This window comes from Globicephala melas, chromosome 5, assembly GCF_963455315.2.
Source record: "Globicephala melas chromosome 5, mGloMel1.2, whole genome shotgun sequence".
In the NCBI taxonomy this organism is placed as follows: Eukaryota; Metazoa; Chordata; class Mammalia; order Artiodactyla; family Delphinidae; genus Globicephala; species Globicephala melas.
In genome coordinates, this window is record NC_083318.1 from 137,791,426 (window position 1) to 137,803,443 (window position 12,018).

The following is a 12,018-nucleotide window of genomic DNA, read 5'->3' on the forward strand; positions in this document are numbered from 1 at the left end:
AAAAGACCCAGGAGCAAATTTGATGAGAATCACTTTAAACAGAGATGACGCAGTTGGAATAGCAATAAAAATAATAACTGCAGAAGGCTTAAATACATACATTTTCTAATCCATAGATTAGTAATGACATTTAAGAAAAATATCTGATTGCCTTTGATGGATGCTAAGGGGCCAAGCTATTATTCTGAAAACTGGTAAATAAAGGGAAAGAAACAAGCATTTTCCCACCTTTCCTATATGAACTCTACTCAGGGTAGTAGTTCATTAAGGGACGGGTTTTTTGGAAAAACTCCAGCTAATAAATGATGAACGAATATAGATTCAGAATTACAACCAATCTTGTAACACCTTGTGAATTAATGACTCAAGGCAAGAATCGTTAACTGCTGCTAACAAAACAAAAAGAGAGATGCGTAGAAGTTACGTGCCTTCAAATGGGGATACTCAACACCACCTATGAAATATTCATGCCAAGAAGTGAACGTGAATCTCAGCAAGGATCTAGATCTAATTACCCTTTTATAACGAATATATGGCACAGAGTAATATGTTAATCAAAGTCCAGACTGTGGGAAGCTCTACATTACCTTATAAAAGCCTAAAGAGATATGTTAACCAACTGGATATGTGGACCTCACTTTTATCCTGATTCAAACAAACTGTGAAAAAAAAAATAGATGATGCTAGTAATGAATTACTGTTAACTTGTCTATATATGATAATGATATTGTAGTTATATTTAAACCAAGAGAATTGTTCTTTCAAAATATAAACTGAAATATTTACAGCTGAAATAACAGGATGTCAGTTATTTGCCTCAAAATAATGGTCAGGGGCTTCCCTGGTGAGGCAGTGGTTGAGAATCTGCCTGCCAATACAGGGGACACGGGTTCGAGCCCTGGTCTGGGAGGATCCCACATGCCGCAGAGCAACTAGGCCCGTGAGCCCCAACTACTGAGCCTGCGGGTCTGGAGCCTGTGCTCCACAACAAGAGAGGCCGCAATAGTGAGAGGCCCGCACACCACGATGAAGAGTGGCCCCCGCTTGCCGCGACTAGAGAAAGCCCTCGCACAGAAACGAAGACCCAACACAGCCAAAAATAAAATAAATAAATTTTTAAAAATAAATAAATAATAATAATTGTCAGGAGCAGGATAGAGATAAAGCAACTTTCCTCTTACCCTTCACTAATAAAGCTGGCTTAAGTGTCCTTTCAGGTCTTCTTCAGGACACATTATTCTGTCCGTGTTGTTATTTTAAATATTTCATAATGAAAATTGAAAATAATTTACTTTTATTTCAAACTGAAAAGTTGAACGATAAATTAAACTTGAAATGAATTTTGTGGGGTTTTTTGGGCAAAACAACAAAATTAGTTTCCTCCATCCAGTCTTGTAGCAAAAACTACAGGGTACTCAAGAATTACTCAAGGGATAACTTAAACAGAGACCACATGCCATTGTAAAAAATCTATTAATGATAAAACTTCTTTTAAAAACTTCACAGATCACCTATGATTTCCATTCACTGTAAGTAAATTAAATCCTTCCAGGATGCATTCCAAGTCCTTTTCCCGTTTTTCATCATCAGTGAAGACAGAACCAGAGTTGGTCATCATGATGGACGCAACAGCTATCAATGTGCTTGAGAACACTTATTAAGTTTATTCAGTTTTTTTTCCAAGTAGGAGAAAAAGCTAATTTTCTAAACCTTTTTCACTGTCAAAGGTCCTACTTCGCCACATTCCAGTCATGATGTGACTCTTGTCACCTCTTTAAAACGACACATCCATGGGTGGTGTTCTACATACTACATATTACCATACAGCACTCATACGTGAGCTTCCTTTCTTCCAGGTAATCAATCATTTCATGTTGCTTTCATTTAGCTATGAACTTAACCACATACCAAGTTAAAGTTTCAAGTGGTGATGCTCTTGACATTCTGTCCTATCCTTTAACACATATAACAAGAAATTTTAAATATAAATGCCAATGTATAAATGAATCTCAAGTGATATTTCTAAACTTAACATGTGTTGGCAGTTCACCTTGTCCAAAATATGGAGAGGATATATATATATAAAATCAATAAAAATGCATTTAAAGAAATAGCTGATTCAAACTCATCCATTTTATGTATCAAAAAATAACTCACAGTTGGTGTGGATTCTGTTATGAAAACTCTTAGAATTAATATTTTGTAACCTATGAAACCTAAAAAAAATACATCCATTTATTAAGATGCTAAACTGCCCAAGTGGTACGTAATCAGACGATGAATTTAGTTTCATCGGAAGACACTGAATATTATTCAGTTATCTCCTAAGGACAGCCAGAAATAATTCACCAACCATGGCATGATCTGTCTCACATTTTGAAGAGACTGCTGTCCCATGCTTATTAATCAATATTCTCCGATTTGTTTTATTTTTGGAAGTAGCAACTGACTCTCTCAAATACTTTCTCAACTTGATCTGCCCCTTTCCTACAACTAAGAGTTTTCTATTATGTCTTGTCTGGTTAGTTTAAAATTAATAGATCATTTTAAAATTTAAAAAAAATCACTGAAAATGCACATCACAAATAGTAGGGTGCAATTAAATTATTCATACACAACACAAACTGATGCTCTTAGCCTCTTGGTAACATATTCCAATTAGGAGAGAAAGTATTACCTCTTTCCCTTCCACACAAACTAGCCTAGAAGTATCTTTATGAATACACTCATCCCTCAATTCAGAATATAAACTTGTCTGGACACTGGGAATTCTATGTAAGTATTGGTTTGTTTAAAAACATTAGTAGCTGGTTATTCAACTCTAATATCTGCACCACTAAATCAGGACATTTAAATCCTGGTTTAATTTCTTACTATTTTATTGCTTATGACAAAGAGAACTTGAGATATACCGTTGTTCATCTACAAATAGAAAAAAAAATTGGAAAATTAACTGCTCTTTCTAAGAAATATATTTAAAATATATTCTGAAAAACCTCAGGAAGGGCTTCCCTGGTGGCGCAGTGGTTGAGAGTCCGCCTGCCGTTGCAGGGGACGCGGGTTTGCGCCCCGGTCCGGGAAGATCCCACATGCCGCGGCGCGGCTGGGCCCGTGAGCCATGGCCGCTGAGCCTGCGCGTCCGGAGCCTGTGCTCCGCAACGGGAGAGGCCACAGCAGTGAGAGGCCCGCGTACCGCAAAAAAAAAAAAAAAAAATCCTCAAGAATATGACAGGAGTATAAAATTCAGTTCTACACTCTACTAAATGCTCAGACTTCTGGAGAAAATAAAGACTAGCTAAAGTACTGCTACTTACTTCTGTATTATGTTACTTCTTCGAGTGCCTAATTGTTGCTGGACTAGTTACAGCTGTACACCCTATTTATAAGCTGACACTCTCCCTCAAACTCTCTCCAAGAACCATCAGTAGTTCACAGTCGCATCTTAAGCTACTGCTCCTAAGCCTGTGACAAAATTACAGAAAAACCTTCAGCCCTGAAACAGGTGGAGTCTAAATGCCTCAGTTTGCACAGTACTAGGTGGAATTAAAAGTGACTACTGCATATAGGGATATTTCATTCGGACCATGTCTTTCTTCTTGAAAATATTTTTTGTTCCATTTAAAATTCACAGCCCTTATTCATCTTTCAGGCACAGAAATTAATATTTTATGATCACTAAATCACAGCAGCACGTCTAGGCCAGATTAGATTAACATATATTTCCCTCATTGACTTTCTCAGGAACATCATAAAAGCAATTTATAATCTGGAAGCATTTTTATGCTAGGCATGATGCCTTTTTTGAACTGGAATCCATGTGCCTTTCCTTCAGGGGACAAATAGTGTGGTTCAAAGTTAAAACCGAGTTATAAAAGCATTAGTTCTGGTTTTACCAACTGTCTACAGAAATGTATGACCTTACCTTATGAACATTGACGCAATAAATAAAAACCACATTTTGATTAAGTCCTGGTTCAAATGTAGTACATGTGAATCCAAAGACAAACCTATATTGAATGCAGTAACATAGGCAACCCCATGACTCTCTATCTCCAATGTGTTGAAGATCCGTCTACCTACTCTCCCTGCCATCTACCTCCTCTCTCCGGAACTTTTAGGAAGGGTGTTGGGTTATCCATTGAGGAGTGCCAGGCTGCTGCCACATGACTTGGATAAAGAGAAGACACCAGCATTCCTAAAGGGTCACACGGCACCAAGTGAACAGTTTCAGCAATCCTCTCACCGGTAAACTTGAAATAGTCAAAAGCCTATACAAAGATCAGGACGCATCCATGTCTTCCCTTGTCTACAAGCGGGATGTAGTCTCCTGGACTTGCTGCTCGGCCTTTGGATGGATAGCTGGAATCAGGAAAGGTTTCACTGGCAGTCCTAGTTAAAAGCAGTGCAAAGAAGAAGCATAGAAAACCTGTGTCCTTTTCATGTAGCTTGTATTCAGTGCAGAATGTTGGACAGCCATTCTCATGCTTGGGCTATTCAAAAGAACATCAATTCATATATTTAGAAATTGAAATTTAACAGCATGTTTACCTGATCTAGACTCTCAGAAAATTAAAGATTATTAAAAACAAATCCTTAAGGTCAAGGACCTGGAAAGAGTGCCATATCAAAAACAGACAAAACTCTTTGAAATTGAGGCACATGGAGACATAACTTGAAAGATCAAATCATGGAGCCTATTTTTCAAAGCGCTCATAATATAGTAAGGGCACAGATTCATTCTCAAGTCGTGTAACACAAAAACAAGGAGGTACTTCCTTAAAGTGTAAGAGAAGTGGGTTAAGGACCATAGGGGGAAAAAAACAGTTCATGTGGTAAATGTATGAATAAACATTTTAAAATGTGATATGACAGCAAAGCTATAACAACTGTAATCAGTAAGAAAAAATCAGAGAGCAAACATGCCATTTCCACGAGTCAAGTAAAACATTACATAAGGGTCTTCTGCCAGTATTTTGACTCTTACACATTTATCTCTGAAAATAGATTCAGATGAAAAGCCAGTGTGATACTCTTCATATTAAAACATGAGTATCCATTTGAAAATATCTTGAAAATGTATCCATAATGTCAGTTCTGGCTTTAATATATAATTACTTAATGTTATCACTGTAACGTTGACCTCTCCACAGATGCACTTGAACTCAAATCAATTTGTATAATTTAATGATTGGAGATTATCGCATCATTTCAATTTCATTTAATATTCATAAAGTGTTAATAAAATCATTAAAGATGTGTCAGGTTCTTTCCACAAGTACATAAGTCCATCCATCATCTTCCAATCCATAGTGACACTGAAGTGTGTCCCTAAAGTGAAAACACCGCCTTGCACCTAGTCAAAGAGTAGAGAGAACTCACCTCTGATCCTTCAATTTAGCAAGCAAGATCCAGGTTCTAATACCACCTCAAACTTAAAATACACAGATGCTCAACTCATTCAGTTATTAATGCTATTTATTGACATCAACTCTGTGCCAGCATTATCTTAAGCGCTGTATGTACAGTTAGGTGTAGTGGGTACTGCCAGGGCATCGCCTTCCTGGGCTTAGAGCCAGATCTTAAATTAAAAGAATAAAGCTTAGTCTGTGTGATTAAAACAGTCCCTAGAATATACTGGGAGCTCAGTTCTTGGGTGAAAGAATGAACATCAATATTAATTATAACTTGTGATAAGTACTATGTAGGGAAAGGAAAGATTGCTTTGAGAGAAGATAACAATACGAAATGCACCTCTGCGGGAATGTTATATAAACTAAGACCTGAAGGAGAAAAATTTAGAAGTCTGTGCAGAGATTCAAGGTGAAAGAATCTGGTGCACTTGAGAAAGTAAAAGAATATTCGTGAGATGGGTTTAGCCTAGTGAGTGAGAACGGCAGTGGTATAAGTGGGCAGGAACCAGATACTACAACACCTTACAGTCATGTTAAGAAATTTCAGTTTTATCCTCATTATAACGAGTAAGCAAAGGAGCAATGTGGTCAGTAAAGCATTTAAAAGTATTCAAAAAATAGAGCTACCGGATGATCCTGCAATCCCACCCAGAGGAAACCATAATTTGAAAAGATACACACACCTCAATATCCACTGCAGCACTATTTACAATATGCAGGACATGGAAGCAACCTAAATGTCCATCAACAGAAAAATGGATAAAGAGGATGTGGTACATATACACGATGGAATACTACTCAGCCCTAAAAAAGAATAAAATAATGCCATTTGCAGCAACAGGGATGGACCTAGAGATTATCATATTCAGCAAAGTAAGTCAGACGAAGAAAGACAAATATATGCTATCACTTATATGTGGAATCTGAAAAGATGATACAAATGTACTTATTTACAAAACAGAAACAGACTCACAGACATAGAAAACAAACTTATGGTCACCAAAGGGGAAAGGTGGAGGGGAGGGATAAATTAGGAGTTTGGGATTAACATGTACACAATACTATATATAAGACAGATAAACAACAAGGACCTACTATATAGCACGGGGAACTCTACTCAATACCTTGTAATAACCTATAATGGAAAAGAATCTGAAAAAGAATGGCTATATGTATATTATAACTGAATCACTTTGCTGTACACCTGAAACTAACACAACATTGTAAGTCAACTATACCCCCATATAAAACAAAATTAAATTAAAAATAAATAAAAGCATTCAAAGCTTCTGGCTCCTTTACGGAAAGTGGATTGAAGAGAAACAAGTACAGAAATGGAAGGATGAAGGATGAACACATGGGGCTGTCCTGTCCTGGAGTCATGACAGTGAAACAGAAGAGTGGCTAGAAGTAAAAGACGTTTAGATGGTAGAAATCCTATGAAGAGGAGACAAGAGTTAAGGAGGACGTAGCAGAGGGCAAGAGGAAGATGATGATAAGCTCTGTATCTCATTTATCAGAAGGATGGGCAGAGGGCCATCCAGCACACCGGAATCCGTATTTACTCTCAGCTGTTCTGTGTTTGAGTTTTTCACTCCCCATGTGTATAGCAAGGCTCTCCCTTGTCAGAGCAGCGGGAAAGTTGTTGGCAGTCTTTCTTCTCAGTGTCTATAGTTCTGACTGGCTTTTCCACGGAGACTTCTCATTCTCAGGACTGGAGGCCGGGACAGGGAATCAGACACCAGGCTGGAGCATGCTAGGCTGTGATTGCTGTAGCCAATGTCTCCAGACTGATCGTGGCAGAGGGCTGGCAGCTGGCTCCCCGCTTGGCCGCCCTCGCAGGTAAGCAAGGTGCCCTCTCCTGGTAGAAAGAGGCTTCTGGTTTTCACTTGAACATTTAAAGCAAGTTGCTTTGTGGACGGGCTGGTATCTATTAGGTACTCTGGCAATGGTGGCTGTCAATACTTTTGAGTCTGTGGGTGGATACTCTCTCGAGAAAAATCATCTACGTTCATGTGCACAAAATGTTCATTCGATGTTACAAAGTACACAGACCCACTGAAGCTGAATCACAGACCCAGGAATGGTTAGAAATATCTGAAATTCTATGACACGTAAGTCAATCAGGTCCGCTAATACCAAACTTCACCACAAATGATGCGGGAAACACAAAGGAAGGACCCTTACCCCTGAAATAAAAACTAGTAAAATGAGCCAAGACTCTAATCCAAAGTGTCTCCCCATAAATAGCTGTAGAAGAGCTGTGACAAAGCACAGGTCTGCTGTCAAAAGACCTGAGTTCAGCTGAACCACACGTGGAGGCTCATGAAAAAATCAACTTCTCTGAGATTCAGGGATCTCATTCTAAAGCAGGGTTAATAACAACTGTCCCTGCCTGATAAAATCTTTGCATGTGGAAATATTTAATGTCTATACATTTCTGTAGACGTTCTTATTTATAGATTTATTCAACTCTTACTTAAACCAATTTTCAAGGCCGTCACTTCACTGACCCTGGACTGGGAATATAGTCATCCTAGGGTCTTAGCTGCTGGTACCAGAAAGTGCTTTGTGCCTTACAACTGAACATTCGGGCGTTGTGTGAACACAATCTGTCTCTGTAAATGGTACACCCACAACATTTTTGCTTGTTTGTTTTACTCTAACTATGTTACCCAGGTTTTGAATTGCATCACTCATTTACACAGCATAATTAAGGCAAGTTACCCTTGGACTTCAACACACTTACATAGCCCTATAAAGTCACACGGAAGTATCAAGTGTGGGCACTGAATCTGACCCATTACAAAGGGAGAAGGATATTGTCACTTACCTCTGTCACTGTCATAGAGGTATGCAAACTTGTCCCATTGGTAGTACTCAATCAAGCTGAGAAGTGCTCCTTTGAGGTCTGGTCGCATCTGAATGACAAATGGATGGGTACCATCTGTCGGGAAGCTGGGAGTGATGAAGGATACATGGAGCGTCCCACAGAATGACGTGATGGTGTTTACAGACTTCTTGTCATAAAATCCAAAAATTGCATATACTCCTCTTGAAAACTGGGAGCAGACTAGAAGAACAGGGGAAACAGAAAGGATAAATCACATGCATTTGCTTGAAAGTAAATGCCCTTTTGCATAAAATACAAAAGAATCAACATATTGAAAAATACAGAGAGTTGATATCAATAATTCATCAAATTTTTGAGTGCTTATTTACTTAACACCCCACTTGAGGAATTCAAAGAATTATAAAGCATTAAAAAATAATTCTGGCTATGGGACTACATGAAACTTAAAAGCTTTTCCACAGTGACAGAAACTGTCAACAAGTTTGAAAAGGCAGCCTACTGAATGGGGGAGGAGACTTTCAAACCCTACATCTGATATGGGGTTAATATCCAACATGTACAAATAATTCGTACAACTCAACTTCAAAAACAAAAACAACCCAATTAAAAAATGGGCAAAGGACCTGAACAGACGCTTTTCCCAAGAAGACATACAGATGGCCAACACATACATGAAAAGATGTTCCACGTCAATAATCATCAGGGAGATGCAAATCAAAACCGCAACGCGCCATCACCTCACGCGTTAGAATGGCTGTCATCCAAAAGACAACAAATAACACATGTTGGCAAGATATGGAGAAAGGGGAACCCTCGTGTACTGTCGGTGGAAATGGAAATTGGTGCCGCCACTATGGAAAACATTACAGAGCTTCCTCAAAAAATTAAAAATAGAACTACCGTACAATCCAGCAACTCCACTTCTGGGTATTTTTCTGAAGAATAAAAAAACCACTAATAATGTACCCTAATGTTCATAGCAGCATTACTCACAATAGCCAAGACATGGAAGCAACCTAAGTGCCCATCAATAGATGACTGGGTAAAGAAGACGTAGTGTATGTACACAAGGGAATATTACTCAGGTATAAAAAGTTAAAAAAGAATAAACTCTTGGATAGATCTGAAGGATATTGCGCTAAGTGAAATAAGTCAGACAGAGAAGGCAAATCGTGTATGCTTTTATTTCTATGCGGATTCTAAAAAACGGACAAACAAAAAAGAATAAACATAACAAAACAGAAACGGAGTCATAAATACAGAGGACGAACAGATGGTCACCAGAGAGGAGGTGAGGGGGTGAGTGCAACAGGTGAGGGAGCTGGAGAAGGACAAACTTCCAGTTTCAGAATAAATCAGTCACGGGAATGAAACGTACGTTGTGGGGAATATAGTCAATAATACTGTGTATGGTGACAAACAGTAACTAGACCTATCTTGGTGATCATTTTGTAATATACAGAAATAACGAATCATTGTGTTGTGCACCAGGAACTAACAGAGTGCTGTTGGTCACTTACACTTCAAAAACAATACTGATGTGTATAAAATGGATGACTAATAAGAACCTGCTGTATAAAAAAAAATAACATAAAATTAAAAAAAAAACCAACAAGCAAACTCACAGAAAAAGAGATCAGATTTGTAGTTATCAGAGGTGAAGGCTGGGGGAGAAGAAACTGGATGAAGGTAGTCAAAAGGTACGAAATTCCAGTTCTACATGATAAATAAGTACTAGGGATGTAATGTACCGCGTGATAAATGTAATTAACACCGCTGAATGTTATATATGAGAGTAGTTAAGAAAGTAAACCCTAAGACTTCTCATCACAAAGAAAAATTTTTGAATTTTTCTTTTATTTTGTATCTATATGAGATGAATGTTCACTAAACTTATTGTGATGATCATTTCATGACGTATGTAAGTCAAATCATTCTGCTTCATGCCTTAAACTTATACAGTGCTGTATGTCAATTATAACTCAATAAAACTGGAAGAAAAAAAAGAATATATACACATTCTTATTTAACAAGCCATGTAAGTATAAACATATTTTAGGACAGCCCCATAAAAAAAAGAATACAAGTAAAAATCATTAGTTATAAAGAACAAACTGCAATTACCTGGGATTTATACATATTCATAATAACTCATTCCTTGTATTATCTGATATTTTTTAAAGGTTTTATCGTGCTAATAACGCTTTTATATACAAGATCGGCGCGCTCATGAAAAGTTCTAATGCTGAGCAAAACCTCTTTAAGAGAAGATGGATGCAGGGCTGGTACCACACACAGAAACATGTCACCCAAAAGGGACATCTCTCACCTTGAGAAACGCAGTCAAGGAGCAATTGTGTGAAGCTCAGAACTCCTATTTTTTTAAGCTTTCCCATGGACTTAACTCATCCCATGTGTTCTACTCCATGCAACACAAAGAATATTATCAAAATACTTTGGCAGAGAATCATCATTCTTTAAAAAAAAAAAAAAAAAGACAATATTCTATTTGGAAGTCCCCATCACTCCCACGATCCCTTGTTCTCTACCAGTACTTGTATTTCAGTGAAGGACCTTCTCCCAATCCCTCCGCCACAGTCAGACCATCACTAAGTCATGGTCATTCTAATACCTAAATATACTCAAAGGTGGTCCCCTTATTTCTCTCTCCATACCAACCATCCTAGTTCACTGATAGCATATACCATGTATCTTGGTCTTGCCTTGTGGCCTGGCATGGTACATGAACTCATTTATTTCTTATGCTAACCCTCGAGGTAGGAAAGATTATTATTCCCAAATTACTGATAGGAAAATTGAAACATAGGGAGATTAAGTGACTTACCCAAAGTCAGACAGCTAGTAAGAGATGCTGTATTCAAACCCAGACAGGCAGATTCAGAATCCACACTCTTAACTAATGGATAATATTGTGTCCCTAACTCGGATTACTGGAATACCTACCCAACTTTCCTCCTTCAACCAATTATGCCCCTTCCATTCACTTCTCCACAATATAACCAGAATAATTTTTTGAAACACAAATTTGATCCTATCTCTCTGAGAAGTAAGGGTTGCTTTGTCCAAGAATAAACCCTGCAATGCACAATACAAACCACACATGGCACAGCGCTTAAGACAACCAAGTCAGGTCAACCACATGCTTTGAGGGAATGAATAGCTGATATTTTTAAATCTCAAAGTTCATTTCGATCCAAAACATGAAAGTCAGCTCTCCAGTGACATAATCTAACAGCCCAAAACATAATACCAGGCAACCTTGTAAATTTATTAAATCTCATTTAAAGGATAAGGCCAATACTATCATATTTCATTTTATTTTACTCACAAAAATAAATGGTCTATAGAAAAAGTAGATTTGTTTAATGAATAAGAGCATTGCTAAAATACATAGATTTGAATAGCCAATTGCAGACAATCAATAAATGATGGGCAATAATTTTTAATGACTATCATGTGATATGAAATGAAAGGAAAGCCAGATTGGCCAGTTCTCTGAGTGGCCCTTATTCATCAGATGTTTCAATTTTCCTCTAAATATTTATCAATCTTCAACTCACTTCTGCCTTTCTAACATAAGATGTTTCCTGGGATTTCTAGGTTATGTCTGTGTAATGGTCGACCGACGTCTTTACTAACAACCTTCTGCAGAACAGACTAATATGTCTCAGAAAACAGCTGTATGTATTTCTTTATATTTACTCTAATACTTTAACATAAAGCAAAGATGAG

At 37.7% G+C, this 12,018-nt stretch overlaps 1 protein-coding gene across 5 annotated transcripts in view; it reads right to left on the reverse strand.

Annotated features, from left to right (window-relative positions):
• Positions 1 to 12,018, reverse strand: part of GRIA2 (glutamate ionotropic receptor AMPA type subunit 2) — a 160,898-nt gene that overhangs the window by 68,859 nt on the left and 80,021 nt on the right. For all 5 annotated transcript variants that reach the window (XR_009564149.1, XM_030865757.2, XM_030865759.3 and 2 more), the window contains exon 3: positions 8,245 to 8,484. Coding sequence is in view for 4 of the 5 variants with exons in the window: in XM_030865757.2 (XP_030721617.1) it covers positions 8,245 to 8,484 (240 nt within the window). In the remaining variant the exon portion in view is untranslated. The remainder of the gene's footprint in view (positions 1 to 8,244; positions 8,485 to 12,018) is intronic.